Source organism: Camelus bactrianus, chromosome 13 (assembly GCF_048773025.1).
Source record: "Camelus bactrianus isolate YW-2024 breed Bactrian camel chromosome 13, ASM4877302v1, whole genome shotgun sequence".
Taxonomy (NCBI): domain Eukaryota; kingdom Metazoa; phylum Chordata; class Mammalia; order Artiodactyla; family Camelidae; genus Camelus; species Camelus bactrianus.
The window spans coordinates 16,124,683-16,146,257 of NC_133551.1; the positions used below are offsets into that span (position 1 = coordinate 16,124,683).

The 21,575-nt window shown below is 41.0% G+C and overlaps 2 protein-coding genes across 15 annotated transcripts in view; one reads left to right on the top strand and one right to left on the bottom strand.

Moving 5' to 3' along the window:
- LOC105075495 (uricase) overlaps positions 1–21,575 on the top strand; it is a 116,979-nt gene that overhangs the window by 44,771 nt on the left and 50,633 nt on the right. For 12 of the 14 annotated variants that reach the window (XR_012511143.1, XR_012511145.1, XR_012511142.1 and 9 more), the window contains exon 1: positions 18,684–18,748. The exons of 1 other annotated variant lie outside the window; for it this stretch is intronic. Coding sequence is in view for 1 of the 13 variants with exons in the window: in XM_010963330.3 (XP_010961632.1) it covers positions 18,719–18,748 (30 nt within the window). In the remaining 12 variants the exon portion in view is untranslated. Of the gene's footprint in view, positions 1–18,652; positions 18,749–21,575 lie in introns of those variants that run through there. One more of the 14 variants, XM_010963330.3, reaches the window with a different exon arrangement.
- DNASE2B (deoxyribonuclease 2 beta) lies at positions 4,928–18,072 on the bottom strand. Its single transcript, XM_010963328.3, has 6 exons — positions 17,825–18,072; positions 14,767–14,944; positions 11,390–11,471; positions 8,902–9,063; positions 7,386–7,583; positions 4,928–5,412 (listed from the first exon to the last, which is right to left on the bottom strand). Exons 1-6 carry the CDS (start codon positions 17,935–17,937, stop codon positions 5,072–5,074), a joined length of 1,074 nt encoding a protein of 357 aa, XP_010961630.1. The 5' UTR covers positions 17,938–18,072; the 3' UTR covers positions 4,928–5,071.

Below are 21,575 nucleotides of genomic sequence, written 5' to 3' on the forward strand. Positions count from 1 at the left end.
TGTCCCCAGTGCACCTTCTCAAAGATAAACATTTCCATTTCTTTCTGCTGTTCCTTCTACTGTCTCAGAAGCCACCTTTATTCTGGCCAATTTCTTCTACTCATCCTCCACTCTTCCTATATTCCTCACAGATGGTACCGAGGCCACTAACATAGGATGGAGTAGGCCTATTTCCTTACTCTTTCTAATATATTCTATCCATACATCCCAATATTATACTAGTTTCTTCTTTTTTTTTCATTTTTTTCAACCAATTACATTGTTTAGTCATACTGAGTTTTCTGCCATAACCCCTGAGTCATTTTCTACAGCATCTGCTGTTAAATTATATATCTCCTCTGTGATGGCCATTGTGGCTTTTTGTTGTTGATTTTGGATTCAAGGAAAGAGCCTTACATTTGTCTTTATTATATTTAATATTATTTGGTTTAATCCATCACACCAGCCTTTCAAGTTTCCTTGGGATGCAATTTCATCATCTCCTAGATCTGCTGGTTTGTTTTTTTTTTTTACCTGCTTGTCATATACAAATTTAATAAATGTGTTTTCTGGATGTTCATCAAAGTCATATAAAAATGCTTATGAAACAGGGCTAAGACTCAAGTTATAAGATCTTTAAAGGCACGGGCTGTCTCTCTTGTTCATTGTTGTTCCCTCTGCTCATCACATTGTCCGGGAGAGTATGTTTGATGCATTAAATTGGAAAAAGTGCTCAGGGTCTTCAGTATGACACCAAGAACCTTGTTGCAGATTGACACAAATTCATCTTGACTACCCCTTGGATAATGCATAAATTCATTGGACTACACTCACATTCAGCCAACATTACCAGCTTGACCACAGGATATCAAGAGAGACCTTTGTTTTGTTGCTGCCCAAGGATTTGCTACCTACTACAATTTTACAATCCACTAGTCTTGTAACTCTTGTCAAAAACAGAAATGAGGCAGTCAGAGATGCCTGACTCATAGAGAACCTGGTTCATGCTGACACGTGCAGACTGTCTAGCTGATTGTTTTCTAAGTGCTTACAACCTGGCCCTGTAAAGGTCCACTGCAGAGTCATTCCGGGGATTACATTTGAGACCATACTTTCCATTCAGTTTTGGAAATTTAGATGGTATTTGTCCGCCCATGGTTCCTCAAAGAGCTCTGGTCTTTCAGTAGTTTTCACTGTTATTTATCAGGCCTGGAAACTTGAACTCTTCACAGGGAGCTGTGTGCTCTCTTAAAATTGCTTTGCAGGAGTCTTTAATTGTCCCTGACCATTTTTTTCCCTGCCTTATCGATTTGAAAACCATTCATCTTTACTGAAAAGACAGAAATAAAAGAGGCAAAGAGGTTTCTGGCATTCACAAACTACTATTTGTTCCAATGTAATCTTGATTAAATATAAAACATTTTTTGTTAACCTTAGCATCTTTTGCAACAAGTAGCCACTGAGGTTTCATATAATTCTGTATGCAGGTTGGTACCATTCTTCTATTCTTCTTTGTTCATTGATCTTTTTCTCTTTTGCTTTGTATACACTTAATTTATATATAAGCTTGTGAAAAATCATATTGTATAATTGCATTGCTTTCGCCCTTTCTTCCTCGCGGAGAAATCACATAGTCAGAATTTCAGTTTTGGTAACTTCTTAACTTCTTGAGCTGTGTTCCCTTTAAGAACCTTCTGCCATGAAATCATATTTTCTCTTGTACCTCAACCTCAGACTTTCTAAGCTTGGACTATAGTCTGCTTTTCTGTCCCTGATGATCATCCAGGCACATTTTTCTCCTGGGACACTGTTACTTTCATTTTACCAACAAACTCCTCCTTGCTGGCAAGTCTTAGGTTCAGAGTTGAAATTCCTCTAGGCGCTTCATCTACTCTCTGGGAGGTGAAATTATTCGCGTATTAAGCCAAAAGTTAATCAAGAATTATTTTAACTGGTGAGACTCTTAGTAAGTGTCTCGTTTTCAAATTAGACATTTGAAGCTATATCGTAACTCTTTCTTATGCCTTCCCACCAAGTCCTTCCTGTTGCTTCCTGTGAAAGCATATTTACCGTGCCGTGCTACAATCTCAGATGTATTTCCTTTATAACTCATATTGTGTTAGTATGTAAAACACCTGAGATTATGAGACTGTGAGACTTGTTTAGGACACATTTCTCTATTATTATTTTTATTGAAATGATTTGGTACCACATTCACACTGTCGTTCTTGTTTCTACATAATTTAGACACGAATTATTTCCTTGCAAGAAACAGGTACCTACTCAAACTAACTTAAACTAAAAATGGGGGATTTAATGACAGAATATAGGGGTTTGTCACAGAATATGTGACCAGGGAGAATAGCTGGGCTCCACAAGGAACTCAGCTGACATCTGGACAGTAGAGATTTGATATCACTCTCTGCTCCTTTGATCTTGAGGTTCGTTTGCACCATCCTCTAGCTTCTGCAGCCCAGCGTGCACTGTTTCAGAGTGCCCAAGACAGAAAATGGTATGTTATCTCCAGTGGACATGACCCTCCAGATCAAGTGCCCAAGTTCTCAGTCTTGGTATCCCTACTTTAAACTCTCTCCCATATCTGATTGCCCTGGAATGGCCTATGACTTATTTTCTTTGCTATCACAAGCTCACTTGGTTCGGCCATTTGGAGCTAGAGCAGAAGGGGTCACTTGAGACAAACAGACTGGGGGAAATACCTCTTCTAAGAAAGGGTGTGAGGGCACAGCAGAAAAATGACTGGGAGTTTCCATGTGAGCACTACCATCCTAATGATTATTGTCATAAGTTTATTTCTGTTTTTAATTTCTTTTCTCCATGATTACATTAAGTAGTTTATAGACAAACCCAATCTTGCATGTCTGTGTAAGATACATTCCCATCTTAGACATGGGTCTTTAATTTCAGTATTTTAAATCATGATTTAGAACTTAAATTTTGTTCATTGATATCTCCCATATTCTCTTCTTTCTCCCAGAGAACAAATTAAGAGCATTGCCTGTATTCTCAGATGTCTCCATTTCCTTCCCGGGATATTAGTACTCTAAAGATACATCCCCACTGTCCCTACAGGAATCAGCACGACTGGGTAGCAATCCTGGGCATATGCTAGAGGAAGACAGTAATACTCTCTCTCCCGTGGTTTACTGTAGCTGCCTCTAAGCTCCACCGCAGGGAACTGCCAGCACCAAGATACATTCCTTCATCCCCAGGTCAGTGTTTGATATCCTTGAACTATGAGGGCCATTCAATTCTAGCATCTTTTCCCTTCCTCAGGGGAGGTCTAGCCACGTCCCACCTCTCCTTCAGTAAGAAGCACGTCCTTAATGTACATTCCCAGGGAGATAGCACCTTCTTTTTCTCCTCTCCATCACGTTCCTATACTCTTTATTCTGTGGATTCTGATTTTGATTTTCTTCTCCTTCAGACTGTTCTGTTGTGCTTGAGATGAAACCACATTTCCTGAAGGTCTGGATTTACTTTTGTGGGGAAGCTCATACCTATTGCTTATTTTTGTTCAATAGAATTTCTTCATGTTTGCTTTTCTTTTTCTTTTTTATCCTTTCCTCTTTGTACTATTGGACTAAGTTTTGACCCTCTTCATCTTTAAAGTCAGGATCTTGTACTTCTAAATTTCTCTTCTAACCTGATTTTATTGGAATTATTTATGCTTCTATGCTTCCTATAAGGCTAAAACATTTTTTTCCAAACCTCTTTATATTTCCAATCATGTAAGTTGACTAGCTAGTATTCAACATTCCTATTGGTTCTGCTTGCTTCTGACAGAAAGACAAACTTAGCTTTTTCTCTGACTTTCTTTGAGCCAGCGTCATTATGTCCCATGAATTTTGGTTGATTAAGATATAAAGATATGTATTATCCTATATCACATCATTTTTAAAAACTTGTCTCTTGGAACAGAAGTTATTTAGAGGTCAGCTAGACCTTTGTGATACTGGACAAGTTACTGAAACTCTTTAGGCCTCAGTTTCCGTGTCAGTAAAATGGGGATCATAACAGTTTCTACTGCATAGCATTGTTATGAAGAGCAAATAAGAAAATGTGGGTTGACTGTGTACTACATAGTAAATGCTTAATAAGTTCTAGCTTTAGTTATTGTTGTGATTCTTTTGTTAGATTGTAAGCTTCTTGAAGTTAGGAACTATATTTCAAATTTTATTAAGTAATTAGTACTTGATACAAATTTATTATTATGCATTTACATAATATTTATATTTAATGATAAGAATTCCATGAATGAATTTCATGAATGAAACATACTGAAATTAAGACTACTAAATTTTATTCTGATTTCTTTATGTTTTACTTCTTTATTTCCTCCAAGTTGGTGGGTTGTTTTTCCTTTCTCCCAATCTCAGTTAATTTTTCCTTTTTGAAAAATATTACTCATTTCTAAACTTTCTTTTGCCTTTTCTTGCTAAAGGAGAATTCAGATATAAATTCCACCAGTATATTAAAGTGTCATCTGTGCCAGGCTCTGGGCTAGATTCTTGAATATACTTAGATTTTATCTCCATTTCATAGAGAAGAAAACCAAGGCTTAGACAGTTCAAGTGAACGGCCCAAGATCATACATTTAGTGAGCAGCTTTGCAAGAATGTCCAATTAGACTTAACCAGAAACCACTGAAAAGAACTCTAAGAAGGATATGACTAAGTAGTTTGATAAATATAGAGAGAAATGTTTTTTCTTCAAAAAAGGGTGAGGAGGAGTGTCAGAATTCTTTGTGAAGATAAAAATGAATCTAGGAGATGGCTAGTCAATCCATGGACCATTGAGAGCTGACTAATCCGGAACAAAAATTTTTCCTTTCACTGCTTCCATTCTCATTTTGGTTACATATAATCATTATGTTTATGGCATATAAATGCAAAATAGATGAATTGCCACTAATTGGAAAATAAAATAGTAAGCATGGAAGAAAAGCATTTTATTTGATGATATGTGGACTATAAATAAATTAACAGGCTTTTAACATATAAAGAACGGATCTAGTAGAAGAAAACACATTATCAATGCTGAAGATGATGGCACGTATGTCCTTTGAGCAAGTTTAGTTACAGTTCTCATAATACAAAATTAATCTTTGAAATGCTTGGTAAATATGCTGATTCTGGGTACAGATGAATCCTCCACTTCTGAAGGCTTGGGATGGGCTCCGATTGAGGTCTCCAATACATGTCCAGCGATTTTTTGTACCCTTTTGGGAAGTACACCATTTGGCATGATCCTGATAGGAACTAAAATATGAGTGTCTAGATATCTTAATTGCTTTGATGTTGTAGACATGGTAAGGAAGGGAGCAGTTTGAAGGAAGCTCTTGTCTCTTTCGCTGCCAGGTTTCTGTTAGCAAGTGTGTCTTCAAGCGTTGAGCCATCCAGGCAGCAAAGATGTCTAGAGTTTATAAGGAGAAAAATAGTGAGGTTAGTATTTATACTTAGATAAATCCCTGAAAATATCCTCAGCAACAGAATCATCATTCATCCCTGATATGTGTCTGTCACAAGCAAAATAAGAACAACATGATTGAGTTAGTGAATGGGAGAACATTTTGTAGATGCTAAAGTGATATTCAAATTAAAGTTATTATCGTTATTACTAAGATTATATTGGTGTCTGAAAACATCTTCTATTCTTCACAAATAAGGGAGCAATGTATGTTTTTAGCCTGAAAAGACTTTTGGAAAGAATAAGGCTGGAGAAGTAATCAGGGGCCAGCTTCTAAGGATCTTCATAAACCCATGCCGAAGTATTTGAATTTTCCTGAAGTCAATGGGAAATTTTTGCAGGGGCGTTAGTGAGGGAATTAGTAGAAACTGATTTATGATCATAGATATCAATTGAGAAGCAATGTGCAGGATGAATTGGGAAGGCTACATTAGATTGGAGACAGGGAAAACACCAGCTTATCACAGTAACTGCGATAATAAGCACAGGTGTGGACTGTGGCCATGGCAGAAAGTTTAGAGGATAAGATAAATATGAGAGTTATTAAGGACCTGGAACTGATTGAATTTGATGATTTAATGAGGGTGAGGAAAAAGAGGGATTGAGAGTTCCCACGTGAATATGTAGAATATGAGAAAAAAGAGTAGATCATAGGGATAATGGTGACATGAGTTTGGCAGGTTGAATTTTGTGTCATTTCCAAGTAGGAATGTCCCACTCACTGTTGAAGACATCTGTCAGTGCAAAGGTCTTGGGTGGAGATCTAGACTTGGGAATCACCCGAGGGCTTGCTGGAACTGCCTGGCATGAATATGTGGATAAGATAAGCATGAATAGAGGACCACATGGCAACCTAGTCACATAAAGAGTATGCAGAGGAGGAGGACCTGGCAGAAGAGACTCAGAAGAAGTGGGAGGAGGACCAAGAAACTGCATTCTCCCCCAAGCCAGCGAGGGGGATGTTTCAGAAGGGAAAATGTTCCAGCAGTGCCAAATTCTGCAGAAGCTATTTCTGTCCTCTTAATTTTGGGATCTCTAGTGCCTAACACAGGGCTTGGCAAAATAGTAGGCATTCAGTAAATTTTATTCAATATTCAAAGAAGGAAGGAAGCAAGCAAGGAAGACAGTGAGGTCAGTTAACACAGTCATTGGAGGCCGGGAGAGAGACTGTAATGTCTACAGATGGAGGGGCAAGACTGTAGTGGAGGAGCATTGAGCAAGTGAAGGCCCTGAGGAGTTTTCTAAAAATAAATTAGAAGAAAAGAAGAAACAGAGATAGAGGAAGTCTAGAATTGAGGGACAGTTTTTAGGAATTGTTTGTTTTCTAAGGGGCTTGTAGAGCAGGAGAGCTGAATGAGGGGAACAGATCAAGTGGATGAATCAAAGTATCCTGAGGCTGCAGTAAGTTCCCGGGCACAGCGAGTTCACTGCTTCTGTTGGGGATGGGAGGAAACTGGGAAAAAGGAATGAAAATAGGCAAGACTGTTGAGGTTGGGGTGTGCTCTTAAAGTGGTTTCTCCTTAATGATCTCTATTATCTCTATGAAGGGAAAAGTAAAGATGAGAGTGAGGAGGCAGGGCAATGTAAACTCCTTGAGAGTAAGGAAGTCTTAAAATAATGGCTTAGGGGATGGAAGAAAAAGGAGACAGTTGTGGTTCTGTGCCCAGTAGAGGCTAGACGGTTTTCACCGGCCCCTGGCTAGATGGGATATTTTTGTGGTTGGATCAGCAACCCTGCTATTAAAGTGGAGCAGGCGAATATTTGCATTGACCCTTGGCTTCCCTTCTCCCTTTCCTTTCTTTTTCCTCCCTTCTTTTCTACTCCTGTTCCTCTGAATAATCAGAATATTCCCTCTTTGTAATCCAAAGTGAATCCAGCAGCCACGTTACGTCGTATTGTTTGATAATGGTCTTTCTTACCATCAAGAAAAGAATCAGACTTTGCAAAATGAAGGAAGTTTTGTCCCTGGGTTGACTGAAGTGTGGCAAGGTGACGGGTAGGCATCTTTGCTGAGCTGGACCTGGCACACAGCTGGGGTATGTGAACGAGGTCCTGGTGAAAGGTGACTGGGATGGAACAGCTGTAAACATTTGGGTTGCAGACCAAGAGCTGAGAATCTGAAACAAGAAATACTAGAGTTGAGAATTAAGACACAAATGGAAACACTTGTTGATATTTTAGAACTTGTTGTGAATTAAAAAAAAAAAACTAAACAAAAACCAAAAACAAACATATTCCCTTCTTTAAAATAATAGCCTTCAAACAACTTTTGATTTAAATAGTTGACACCTACTGATCACTTCCTACTTTGCAAGCATTGTTACATGGGTTTACTAATTTAATCCTGAGAACAACCTTATTATTAGGTAAGTTCTTTGATCATTATCCTCATTTTATTGTTGAATTAATGGAGAATTTATGTCACATGACCAAGGTTAAAAAGCTTGCAACTGATGGAGTTGCTGTTCCGACCCAGGCAGGCTGGCCTTGGAAGCCATGTGTTTTTCTCCTGTGCGCACACATACAAAAGTGGAGATCATCCAGCTTCAAAATGATCCACTCATCAGCGTGCACACCCCATCTCTATGCTGTTAAGCTCTCTAATCATTTCTGGAACCCGGCTAGTTAGGCTAAAGCTTAATTTGGGTGAGAGGCTTAGTAATCCTTTCCGTAAGTTGGAAATTTGATGAAAAATATATTTGAAACCTCTTATGTCCATATGTAAATCACTCTTCACTATTTAGCAGCTTCCTCAGTAAAAAGTGATTGGTAAAACAGCACTCCTACTTTCTCCTCCCCTACCATAGTTTTCCAAATCTGAATATTTTTGGCCATTTGAGCTTAAGATCTTAAAGGAGGATCATCTGGCTCAGGCTCAGAAGTGTCACGACGGCAGCCTTCAGGCAACATGAAGTCTGCACAGTTTAAAAAATAAACAAGATTGAGACCACATTTAAAGATCAGAGAATCTCTCTCCCTCCCTCCCTCTTTTCTGCTCTTACATCCTCCCCTAGATTTCTGCTCCCTCTGAAAAATACGGACATGCAGGTCTGCATTCCTGCAGAGCCACAGTATGATGGAGCTGAAGCTTTTGAGGGAAGCTGGGGGAGTGGGGGTGTTCAACACCCTCGTGTGCTACTGTCCCCACTGCCCATGCAATGTCCCCCTGTTTCACCCATTTTTGTTACTTACTTCGCCCCTACAGACATTTGAAACTACTGCCTCTGATCAAGTTCAAAGACCTCGCTGGTGGACCAGAAAATCAAGGTCCAATAAGTGAGCCTGCCCAGGATCTCCCTGTGACAAAGCTAATGTTAGAATCTGGGTATCAGAGAGTGTATGAATAGAGAAGAAAACGAAGTGATACATTTATTCGTGCATTTCCAAATCCTTCCTTCCGTTTTGCTAGCTCTCTTTCCCACACCCCGGCGTTACCTATTGCTTCATACTGGCGGTACTCGAAAGTGATGCAGATGCCGGCTTGTCCGTTCCGTCTCCCCGTGGGTGGGTAATCGTAGCCTTCTTCAGGAACTGGAGGAAACTGGGGAATGGAATGAATCAGCCAGAACCCCTGGACTCTGTTCCACAGCAATAAACCTAACAAAGATACAGTTAATGCAGATATATTAGAAAAACAAAGCGCCTTTTTTTAAAAATGGAGTTCAAAGATACAACATTTAAGCCCTTTACCCTTCAGGCTAATGTTCTATTCAGGTAATAATCACAAGGATCATGCTCGTTTTTCAGAGATTTCAAAGCCAATTCAGGTACACATCACGTTGTGCCATTACTGATAATAAGCTGCCACAAAAGGGAGCTGGGACAGCCACCCTGTGAAGAGTTAAGAGGAATTTCATGTTGAAACTACCAGCAAGATTTGTTTTGGCAGAATGCAAATTTGCTAAATTGGAATTTGACCTCATTAAACTATATAGTCACCTGGCAAGCTTCAGATAATGTCTTTACTGCTAAGCAGCTAAGCTATTTTCAAAAGCCAGCTGAGAAACAGGGTTGAAAGAGAAAATATCAAATGAAGAAATGTACTTGCAGTAGTTTGTTGTAAGAAACCAATGCTCATTTATGTGCAGAAATCATCCAATTCCACAAGCTTGAAAAAAAGAGGCAGAGAGCAAAGAGAGAAGCCATTTTCTAAAGCATCCAAGTTAATTTTGTTTAAAAATCTCTATAGAGCAAAATAACATGAAAGCCAGAAAGGGAGAAAACAGAAAGGTTTTCATTGTCTTGTGACATGGCACAAGGAACCCTGTGCAGCAGGCACCTATGACTATTTCTGCATTCATAAATACATCAGGATAGCTTTGGTATGCTAAACGAGACCTACTTTCCAGTATGCATATGACCGTGCAGACAAATTCAGTCATGTTTGCCTTAACGTTAGAGTAGAAGCCAAATACCTTACAGTTGTTTTGTTGTCAAAGAACACACTTTAAGGACGCACACTGTCACTCTCTCAGTGGATGTAGAATCAACATCTGTGTTGAGATGGAAAATGTTCAAAGTTCAGTTGCCTAGAGGAGCTGGATGACCTGCTGGGGCTCTCTTCTGCCTGGATAAGTGTGTTGTTGTGTGACATCCTAACCTCCAGGTGCAGATGCCACAGGATGTCAGGGCCCTTGTTGGCAGAGGACTCCCCCATTTGCCATCAGGTCCCACTGCTTTTCCAGTCTTTTTTGCCAACCCTTGTATCTACTAACAGGGTGGAGTGAGAGTGGTGATGGGAAGTTGTCGAAGGAGAGGTTGGAGAGTGTGGCATACTTATAAAAATGCTTGGGTTCCATGCAAATAGAACCATCAGGAGGGCAACTTAGCTAAATCAAAAGCTTTCAATGCTCATGGCATTGACAGCGATTACAAATTATATTCTTAATCAGAGGTTGCAAGCTGGCAGCCCACAGGCCAAATCTAGCCTGCAGATACATACTATTATGCTTGCAGAGTATTCTTCAAACTTTGAATTCAATGCCAACGTTTAAAAACGGGGGAGATTTTCCACAAACACTAATTTTCAACATCTCCTGAAAAAATTGCATTCCCATAAGGCGAGCTGAATAGTAACTGCTCCTTTAGACCTAGTACATACCCTCCGTTGTCTAGTTAGCTGCCAGCCCAGCCCGCTTGTCTTACCGACATCACTTGCCTGCTCCTGAAGGCATTTGACTTTGGAACCTTCTGAAGAATTACTTGTTGCCATGGAAAGTTATTCATGGTGTATTAAGTTGAAAAAAAGGTTGAAATAGTCATTACAATAGATTTATTAAAATGTTTCAAAATATGTGTTAGAGAAAAAGTAGAACATACTAAGTGTGATTATCAAATGAATATTAGGATTACAGATTTTTTGTTTACTACCATTTTGAATTTTTCAATAACATATATACATATGTACATAGTTTATAAATAGGAAAGTACCAAAAATTACAATAATAAAACTTACTATAATATATAATAATGTATGTAACAAAATATATAATAACAGAAATTACTATAATATAAAAAACGCTGTTAAAATAGTTTTTCAAAAACATTTATTTCAAATGGAACTTTAGGAAGAGTGAGTTTTACTTTATGTAAATAATACCTCTATAAACCTGACTAAAATATGTGTATACACACACACACACACACACATATAGTCTGGCTGGTATTCCAAGTAGTCAATACTTGGATTTCTGCTTTAAAGTATGTATTTTAAAATATGTTAATAAATGGGATTTGTGAAAAGGATACTGCAAAGTCAAATTATATCATTACAACATGTGATACCAAAATCACTCCTTTTGATAACTTAAGCCACTAACAAGAAAAGCTACCTTTTTAGTGTAGAATGTAAGACTACTCAAGATGGAATGTTTAAGAAAATGTTGATTTCCAGGGAAGGAGAAAATAGGAGCCTTTGTCATACCTTTGGTGTGTCCGTACTTTCTGCCGTGAGTCACAGATTTAGGGACTCCATCGTTGTATATTAGATAGGCTGTGTTGTTATTCTGCAGGAACATATTAGGGTTATAATGGCATAAACCTTTCACTCATAAATGCTCACAACATTTCTACCAGCTACCCAGCCTGCAATACAGAACTGTCATTAATACACATGAGAAGTCATCCATTCCCCTAATAGTGAGCTTTCCCATCGATATGAATTCTGTGACAGGCAAGACGGGGGCAGGAAGTCCATTCGCAGCCAGGCATGCTTTTGTCTTGTGTGACGGGAGCCCCATGCATTGTGATGTGCGTGTGAGGGCAATATTCCTATTTCTTCCGGTTGTTTGGACCCATGTTTCTGATTTGGCAACTAGTGTATAACAAAGGAGTCTTTCAACATTTGCTCAGGAAATGAAGTAGGAACAGCTAGCCAAGGATTACACCTGGCCTTTTTCCACTGATATTATAGGTACAGCGCAGAACTGGCTGTTGGGGCCCGATCTCCACCTACTCTGTGCTTCACCGCTCGGTCATAGCTTCGTGTTTAATCAGGATTCCTCATTCTTTGCTTCTGCTACCTCCCCTTTAGGGGAGGATTTTTCTTCAATCCATTTCTCAGTGTCACTTCACCTTTCTAACTTGACATTTCCCTGCTTAGAAAAAGTGGTGAAATTTAATGTATGATACTGGATTTCCTCTGCTGAGGCAAAATGCGAGTAAATTCTCCAAACAGTTGGCTAAATCTCTGGGTCAAAATGAAGCTATTATTTTGATAGTATCTCTTTGTCATGTTTTGGAACCTTTATTCTGTGTCCTTCCATTTCAATTGTGTCATGATGCAGTGATTTTTATTGAAGCTAATAATGTCGACATTAAAAAGTCTCTGTGACATAATTAAAAGCAGGAAGGGACAACTCATCTCCTTAAAAAAGGCCCTTGCTTTTCTCTCAGGAAAAAAGTCAGTAACTGAGTCTCTTACAGTTGCTTCATTATTTCATGTAATCTAAAAATTGTTTTTAAAAATGCACAACATGGTCTATGTAGCCTTCTTGGCTACCATGTCTAGGAATATCTGGGAAAGTAAGCTGTTTTCTTACCTGCATTTTCCGTAACTGACCATAGCTGCCATGGGCGCTCGTGTTTTCTGCTGGAGAACTCTGACAGTTACCCTGTGAGCCTGCACCGAATGTGGTGATGAGGCATATTGTGTGGCTTTGGGGTACAGTGTGGAAGGGCTCTGGGAAGATTTGGTGAGGAATTTTATTCTTGTAAGAGATGCAGTTTGTCATTCTAACCAGGGGTGTAACAGTCAGCTAAGGCTAAGTGAGGTGTAGCTCTAGTGAAGAGAGGCTCTCTGGTAAAGGGGAAAGATCATGAGCTTAAGAATAGGCAGACCAAGGCCTGTGCCTCTGGACAGCTTTATTCCTTTAGCACATACATTGGGTATTATTTTGACTACTGAATGTTGAACAAGAAGGGTACAGTCTTTGCCCCCAGTCTAGCAGGAAGTGTGATCAGGCAAGTACAGGCAACTGCGATGTCGTCTGGTAAGTGTAATTATGAAGGTGTATGGAAGGTTCTCATCTAGAAAGACAAAAGAAGGGAAGCAATTTCCAACATAACCCAGATATTGGCCTAACTTGATGTTTGAGATTTAAAACCGGTTGGTCTGATCTTGCATTCTACTCTCTGCTACAAGTTCAATTCCAGGTCAGAAGGTAGGGGGGTTATGTTCTCATGGCCACCTTTGGCACATAGTCCCAACTTCCACAGAATTCTCAGTCTTATCTGGATATCACCCATTATTGTTCTTCTTCTGTCTCCATGCCAAGTGGACATGGAAGTCAGCCCCTTTGCTGTCCTTTTCTTCCAGAATCTATCCCTCAAAGCATTGTATATGAGCAGGTTCTACTGAAGGTAATGAAACATGGAGCGGTTTTCCATCACCATGCTGATCTGCCTCTAATCTCCCTCCTTACTTTGTATACTTTTAAATTCCTAGCTCCCACTGCCCCCTTTTTTTTAATTTTGCAGAGCAGTTTAGCTCATCTGCCCTCCTAGGCTGTTGGGCTAGTTCTGCATTTCTGAAGATCGTTATTATATTCTGCCTAACTAGACCCATCTTCCCCGGCTAAGGGAAATGACAGAGGCTTCACAGTGTTGCTCTTTCCTTTCTCCTCCTGGATGGTCTGCCACGGGGAAGGGAACAATGTGCTCATTTTCTCACTGATGGTTTATGCTCCAGGTTTTTCATCCTGCAACCTTGGAAAGCAGAAGCAGCTGCAGGTAGTTTTGATTTGATATAATAATGTATTAATTCAAAATTGAAGAATTTTTAAAAGCCCCTAGGACAGTGTTTAGAGCATCACATGTGCTCAAACAGCCTGCAAGTAAGTTTTGACTTTGTAACTTGGCTCTGAAGGCTGGCCTTAACGGCAGGTGAATAAAGTGAGTATTAGCACACACAGTGACAGCTCTCTGCCCCTTGTGAGTAAACACTCAGACACGCGCAGGAGTGCCAGAGGCTATCTCAGTGTTGCTGTGGGGATTAGATTAGCTGACATATGTGAAGCCCAGCACATTGTAGTGCTGAGTTATCTTATATATTTACTTCTCTGTAAGTTATTGTTAGGAAGTGCATACATGAGTGTAACTGGATGTTAATTATTGTTCAGTGTTATTTGTCACCCCTGGCTGAAAAGCAGCTTCTTGTCACTGAACAGCAGATGATGCCTGGAACGTTGGGATACGGCCCACACTGAGGCAGGAGGCCTCCTCACCTGTGTCTCTTTGGCTGGTTAGCTCATTGCCTGGTGAAGTCCACATAGCAGGTTTACTCTCCATTCAGGCAAGTTAGTTCCAGGGCCTTGAACTAGAGCCCTAGCTCTCAACCTGCTATTTTGAAAATGATTAATTAAAAGGAAGACCAAGTGGTCGGCCCACCAAACTGGTCACCACCATGGCATAAACAACTCATAACTCACGGCATACTGATCACAGATCTGTATTGCGTTGTAATAGGAGAGGGCTCTTCTCTCTATTTCCATTACAGGGATAAGACCGCAGGGCAGACTGGCGGAGGTTGGCAGCCAGAAGACTTCAGTATGTAACTAGTTCGCACCTTGCCCAGTGATGCCGTTGGAAATGTTGCCGAATGTATTGAAAATTTGGCCTTGCTGTGGAGTTGGCTGACGGGTTCCCTGAGGTCTTGGTTAGATTTGTTGAGATTCTGAGCTAGCTTACTTCCACTTGCTAGGATTGGGGGTTGGGTAGGTGAGCAGTTAAAATCTTTTGGAAGCTTTGGAGTCTGTTTTATGCATTTTATGTCAGTCAAATAAATGATTAACTATAACATACCTCGGAGGCATATGCTTCATACAGCTGTTGTAAGGTCCTTCCCAAAACACTCTTGGTGGTGTTCATTAGCTGCTGACTCCTCCTCCAGCCTCTGCTGGTAGAGTCTAGGTATAGGTACTCTAACCCAGTCTCTCTACTTTTCTTGTCTTGCCTTTTAGGTAACTTATAAAAGGTAAACCTAACAAAGGAAATAATTATGAATTACTAACATTTATCGACCGTTTCTCTGATGGCAGCCACTGTGTTAAGCACTTAAATATATCATTTCATTTACATTTCACAGAAGGCTAAGGGAAGGTATTTGCTCAAGCTCTCTGCCTCTTTTTGCACATTATCATTGCTCCTTCCCAGAGAAGGAAATGCAGCTCTGGCTGTGCACGTTCTAAAGACATTTACTGGCCTGGAGGGTGGGATCCCTGTAGTGGAAGCGCACGTGCGTTAAGAATGGCTTTCCTGCTGTGCCCACCATCCGTAAGGCTGCAGTGGGGAGAAGGCCAAGGACCAGGTCTGGACTGGAGAGGTCTTGGTCTCTGCTGCCTTATATGCTTGGCATGCTCATCTCTTTGCAGCTGGCTAGCCAGGTCTGAGATTTGGGTTTGGGCTTCAGGGTGGCTTTCTTGACACTCTGGCCTGAGCCACATTCTTCAGCTCAGGTGATCAGAATGCTCTGCATTGAGGATTCAGGGCCAAGACGCGCCAATTAAGTAAGTGCTTTGCTTTCTTCACTCTTGTCTTCTGTTTGTGTATCTCCTTTGGGTATCTCACAGGGAGGGCAGGTGGTTGAGCCCACATGGCATTCGGACACTCTTGGATCACCTAGGCCCAGGGTTTCTCAAAGTGCTCTATTCACATTTTGGGCCCAATCAGTCTTTGTTCTGGGGGTGAGTCCCATGCACTGCAGTACCCCTGGCCTCTGCCTGTTAGATGTCAGTAGGCCTCTCCGAGTCGTGCCAATCAAAAGTGTCTCCAGACATTGTCGAGAGTACCTGGAGGGCAAAATCGACCTGGTCTGGCCAAATATTTTCTAAGCACGAACCCCACAATTAACCCTCAGATACTCACAGTGAACCAGGCATTGTGGCGCACTCACTATCACCGCCTGTGCTGTGCGTGTTGTGTACTGGATACACAACAGTGGCTCACGCTGCCCATAAAAGCATCACCTTTCACTTGGTTCTCATCAGTCATAGCTTCCATTTATTCTCTTTCCTACCCTGTCCAGGGCAAGGTCCTCACATGTGGCAGGAAACCTGAAATTGCTCTGTGGTGCTGTCCCCGTGTTACTCGGCCCTTTAACTGTCACAGTAAGTTGTGGTGGCTCGAGACTGTGGCTCCCTGTCTGCTCAGCTCAACATTCTCTCTGACAGATATTGCTAAGTAATACGTCCACTCAGTTGTGGCAAAAATAAATTTTATGTATCGATCACTGTGTGGTGGCCCACCAGCGAGAGGCTTGTGAACTATCAGGGCACACAAGTTACGAACTAGTGCTTGTTAACATTTTTCCTGGGTGATCATCTCCAATTACATTCTGAAGACTCTTGAATCTATTTCCAGCCCAGACCTCTATGCTGAGGGCTAGAGAAACCTAAATGCAAAGATGTCCCAGAGACCCCCAACTCCATATTTTTGAAACCAAGTTTATAGTATTTGGTTTCAAATCCACTCATTCCCTGCTGTTAGGGAACACAGCCACACAGCCACAGAAGTCAGCCACCTGGAAGTCCTTCTTAACTTCTTCCTTTCTCCTACCACCCTCAGCGCATCCATTACCGAGGCTTCTTCCTCTCAGTCTCCACTTCTCTAACTCAGATCCATACCTCCTGTCACCTGTAATGCTGTGGAAGTCCTATTGGTCTCCATGACTCTAGACTGGTCCCCTTCAGCTGGCCTTCACAGTACTGCCAGTGGGCTTTCTCAAGTGCAAATCTGACTTTATCAAGTCCCGGCTTGAAGTCTTTCAGTAGCTCCCTTTCAAGGTCAAGTTCCGACTCTGCAGTTCAGCACATGAAGCCCTTTCTGACCTTGCCCTCACCTATCTCTCTAAGCTCCCCTCCTGCCACTCCCCCACGTTCTCCTGAAGGGCCAACAGTACTGCGCTGCTTCCAAACTCCCCCCATTGTGTCCTGCTCTGGACCTCCTCACTGCTTCTTCACTGGCCTGAGATGCCCTTGTGGAGTCTCCCTCGTCTTTTTAACTAATTGTTCTGAAAACTGAGCTGAAAACTACTTCCCAGAGAAGCCCTTTGGGCTCTAACCCCCCTAATCCCCACTTGTGTCCTAACCACAGAACTATGAGCCCTTTGAAGGTAAGAACTATGTTTTGTTCATATTTATATTTTCAAAACTCAGCACTGGGCTGCTGTGAACTCAGTAACTGTTTGCTGAGAGACTGAGTGTGTCTGTGTTCTTTAGCCTGAAGTTTACACAAACCTTGATGCCAACCATAAAGGCAAAGCTAAACACCCTAATTAAAGAGCGAAAAAGTGATCAAAGCTTTAGGGGAATCATGACTATAAGGCAAAGCGGTGTTTAATCTCTGTGACACTGCGGGAGACCAGTGACCTCCCACCCACTCCAGCAGCTCCCTGTGCTGCCTGAGAAACAAGGTGACCCAAACAGTGCTGTGTACCAGCGGGCCCTCTCTCTCCTTGTCATGAGGAGAAGCTCCAGTGCCGGGAAAACAGTAGTCCACCTCCTCTCATTCGTCAGTCTCTAAAAGGACGTTGGAAGGGTTCTGTTAGGAAAGCCACAATGCAATGAAAGGAAATTGCCAGCTGAGAGTTGTCAGCTCTGCTGCACCTCTGTGGCGGCAGCCTTGCCCTGCTGAGAGTGTAAATCAGGGCCTCCAGGGGCTGCTCAGCTCGCTCCCCAGGGGATGCTCCCTCACTCGGAAGCCTACCCCGATCTGGATGTGTGGCCCATGTACACACTTTAACTTCCTTTCTTTTTAAGGGGAGGGGCAGGGTGGAAGTCTCCTCCGGAACCTCACAGTTGGCCACCAATAATACCCTGGCTTTCTATTTGCACGCGCCAATCCCTGCATTTCATTTACCTACCAATCCACAGCTTCACCTTCTTCATTTCTGCACGATATTGTTGTCGCCTTCATGACCCCAAAGAGGCCAAGGAAGAACAAAGCCAGGGTTTTTCTCAGAAGTCTTGTGGTCATTTTCTGTCTGTCACCTTTACTCAGTGACCCAGTGGGAAGCTTTCCCCAGAGACCGCGGAGTCTGAGTTTTGGGTCTCTCTCAGACTGTGCTGGCTCTGATGTTTGATTCTGTTTACCTCTGCCGTTTACTGTTGGGGCATTTTCTGAATGGGACGAGTCCCGTGTAATGGTGTGATCCTGTCACAACATGTCAGCATGACTCCGAATGCCTTTGTGCTGAATTGTTGACTGGTTTGCAAAGTCATCAGAAAGTTCTGGAGAGAAAAAACGGGATGTGGAGTTAACCCTTTGGAGTGAACAGCATGTAGTATGAAGTTCCGTGGACAGGAGAACTCCGTGTTGATAAGTAGATGCTGAATTAAATCTATCCTGTTTTTTCCCTGATGACTGTCTCTCTGTGAGTGAGAGCAAATGCTTGTGGGTCACACATTGAACAGAAATGACAAAACCTTATGTCTTAAAAACAATCGGCATCTATCACTTGTAATTTTCTCTGTCTCAAGGAAACGTTTCCTAAAGGGTACTTCAGAGGGTTGCTTCAAAGAAAGAGCAAATTCAGCTGTATTTTACTGAAGATGTTTACGTATCCTCTCCACCTCCTGGTTTTAGCCACTCAATGTGGTGCTTTACTTCAAAGAGGGCTGGGTGTCCAATTGGTTGTGATGCAATCAGGTAAACATATCGACCACTCATCAAATAAAAAATGTCACAAGCATCTGTTTTGCCCAAATTATTCTTTCTCATTCTTGAAAGTGAATCTGAAGTTGAAGGCAAAGGGAAAATGGCTCATTACCATAATGACCATAAAAAGGTGAGATTATTATTTTTTTGGAGGAGAGAAGAGGTAGGGAGGCATATGAAATTTCTTTAAGTGCTTGATGCTTTCGAATGGATTATTAAAGATACTGTCATATTAAATAGCCGTTGACTTTATGCCTGAAAATCGTTATGGCTCTGCTCTATCCCTTTGATTATGGGGCCAGATCAAAGTCACTGATCAGGCGAACCTGGACCCTTGCAAATCAGATCACTTCTGTGGTTGAGCTGGAGTTGTTCAGGATTCTTGGGGTTCACAGGGAAGGGAGGGCTTGGGGCTCTATTTCTCCTATGACATAGTTTTGTGAGGAATGTTCTGGACCATCTGCCCACATTTTCACGTGGGGCCTGCAGCAAGGGCAGATTTGTGGACCTCAACCCAAACTGGCTACATAAGAATCCTTCCAGTTGAGCTCAGGAAGCTACATTATTTACGAGGTTTTGGGTGATGCTGCTGTACTCTGAACTCTCAGACCTGCTGCCCTGGGGCCAAGGCTGTGATGCACTGGTGTCTCAACCTACCAAATTGGTAAACCAAGAAGCATTTTTCTGACCATTCCTCCATGGGTGTTATTTTATTTAATGTATGTTTTTACTGCATTCAGGAAAAAGACTTTCAGCCATCCCAAACTTTTCATCAATTTTTTAAAAAATTTCATAGCATGAAGTTTACTTTTCTATTTAAAGTGAAATAAATTTAATTTTATTTATCTTATGATACATTTTGGTATCATAATGATAGTAGGTGAGTCACCATTAATGCATTTAGAGAATATATACAACTTGTTTTCAGTGATGTAGGTTAAGGAACGTTTGTTGAGTAAGATATAAAATACCTCCTGTGTTTTCCTCATTACATGCTTAGCATGGTGCCTGGCAAATAGTAAATGACCCACAAATGTTAGCTAAGATGATTTTTACTACAGCCTGGGCCCTTCCTGTGTCTGGGCTGCGGGATATCCGGCTTAGGTTGGTTTTGAAAGCTAATCGTATTTCATGGTCTGGAGATACACAGTTAGGTTACTTTCTTTCAGTTGTCACTCTCAGTAAGTTTTCTTATCTCCCGCTGTTGCTGACCTGATCATGCTGATTGTCAGTCAACAACCTTCCTTATGCAATCACCAGGTTTTAAACACTGTACCGGACACTGAAGGGCTCCAGGGATTTCAACATTACCCTGAAGCCTATATTCCAGTGTGTCCTGGGTTTTTACTAAAAACAGCAGAGTAATATGGAAAGTAGCACGATGAATTTGATGGATGGAGAAAACTCAAGCTGGGCAGAATGTTTTTCACAGTATTACCCACTTCTGAAGCCCATGTAGTACAATACTATGAAAATACCACGTCTCCTTCACATGCTTACCTCTAGAAATAGTAGGAAACCCCTTTATTGTAACTTGGCCAAGTACAGTGAGTGAAGAATAGTTCTTCACCTGATACTGGGCTTCTTATTTTACAGTTGAAAGTCTGCATTCATTCATCCAATAACTCTAGAAAATCTCAGTCTTCATCTCTTCGAATTGTGCCTCTTCCACATTCTATCATATCCTTGTAGAACATTTTATGTCTCTTTCATATATTCCGTCTCCTGTGTGTCCTGTGTGCCTGTCATATATGGCCTTTATCATGTTGAGGAATTAGATCTCTGACCTTCTCAGAGTTCTTGAGCTGGACGTGAGATTGATGAACATAAAGGTGGACACACATGTGTGAGCTCTTAGGAACTGGAGCCATATGGGAATAATTAGGTTTATTGTTCATCTGGCACAGAGTTCGGATCCTACCACTATTTTGTGTTGTAAGCATGTTTAAAGAGTAAGGGAGTTATAACAGTAAGAAAAGTTGGGGAAGATGAATTGATGTGCTAACCTTGGACCTGAAAGTTTATAAGAAGTGAATCAATGGTGTTAAATATTCATTATTCAAACTTAGTGACTAAAATTGCTCTTCTGAAGCCTATGTGTGTGTGTCTGTGTGTATATATATGTGTGTGTGTGTGTGTGTGTGTGTGTGTATGTGTGTGTGTGTGTGTGTGTACAGTATGATTCTTTATTTGGATTGGTCTTTCTGTTCTCTAATTCTCTCTTTGGCAACATTAATCTATTACTTTATCTCTGACAAATGACTAATTCTTTCTTCAGTTGTGTTCAGTCTGTTTCTTAATCCACTTACTAGTGCATTTCTAGAAGGTCTGTTTCAAATTTTCTTGGTCTTTTTTTATGCTTCCTCATTGCTTAAGAGAAGATACACTCTATCTCAAGGAGAAGCTGTCTCAATCTTCTCTTTTATTTCTGTAAAATTATTAAATACATGATTTTATATTTCATGTCTGATAATTCCAGTACTGAAGTCTTTGCAGGCCAGACTTTGCCATCTGTTACTTCTCTCTCGTGATACCTTGCTACCATGTGTGCTTTTGATTTTTTTATGAGTTTATGTTCCTTGTAGCTTTATGTGTGGGAATTTTGAGATTGAGATAAAGTTGGGTTTCTCCAGACCCTGGTCTATGTTGGCTTCATCAACGTTCAGTCATCCTGGGAGGACTCCTGGGAGTCAGCCTGCTGGCTTTATTTACTTACCTTAATAGCTTTTTGAGGTATCATTTACATACTGCAAAAGTTATATGTTGAAGTTCAACTTTACTTTTGTTCAAACTTTTAGAAGGCTATTAGTATACGGAGTAAAATCTAGACTGTGACAGACCGAAAGAGAAAGTTGATGTGCTTGTTGCAGGAAGAAGGGGGAAGGGACTTGAACTATTTTGATGAAAAGGAATGAGACCAGCAAAATGACTCAGGTATTTGGGTATTTGTAAAATAA

Bases quoted from the DNA above. Each gene is read 5' to 3' on its own strand.
- DNASE2B (XM_010963328.3), bottom strand. From the start codon at position 17,937: ATGACCACAAGACTTCTGAGAAAAACCCTGGCTTTGTTCTTCCTTGGC. The intron at 9,064-11,389 runs GTATGACAAAGG...TATCTTTGTTAG, and splicing joins AAAGTACGGACACACCAAAG to GTTTATTGCTGTGGAACAGA. The intron at 5,413-7,385 runs GTAAGAAAGACC...TATAAACTCTAG, and splicing joins GTCTGATTCTTTTCTTGATG to ACATCTTTGCTGCCTGGATG.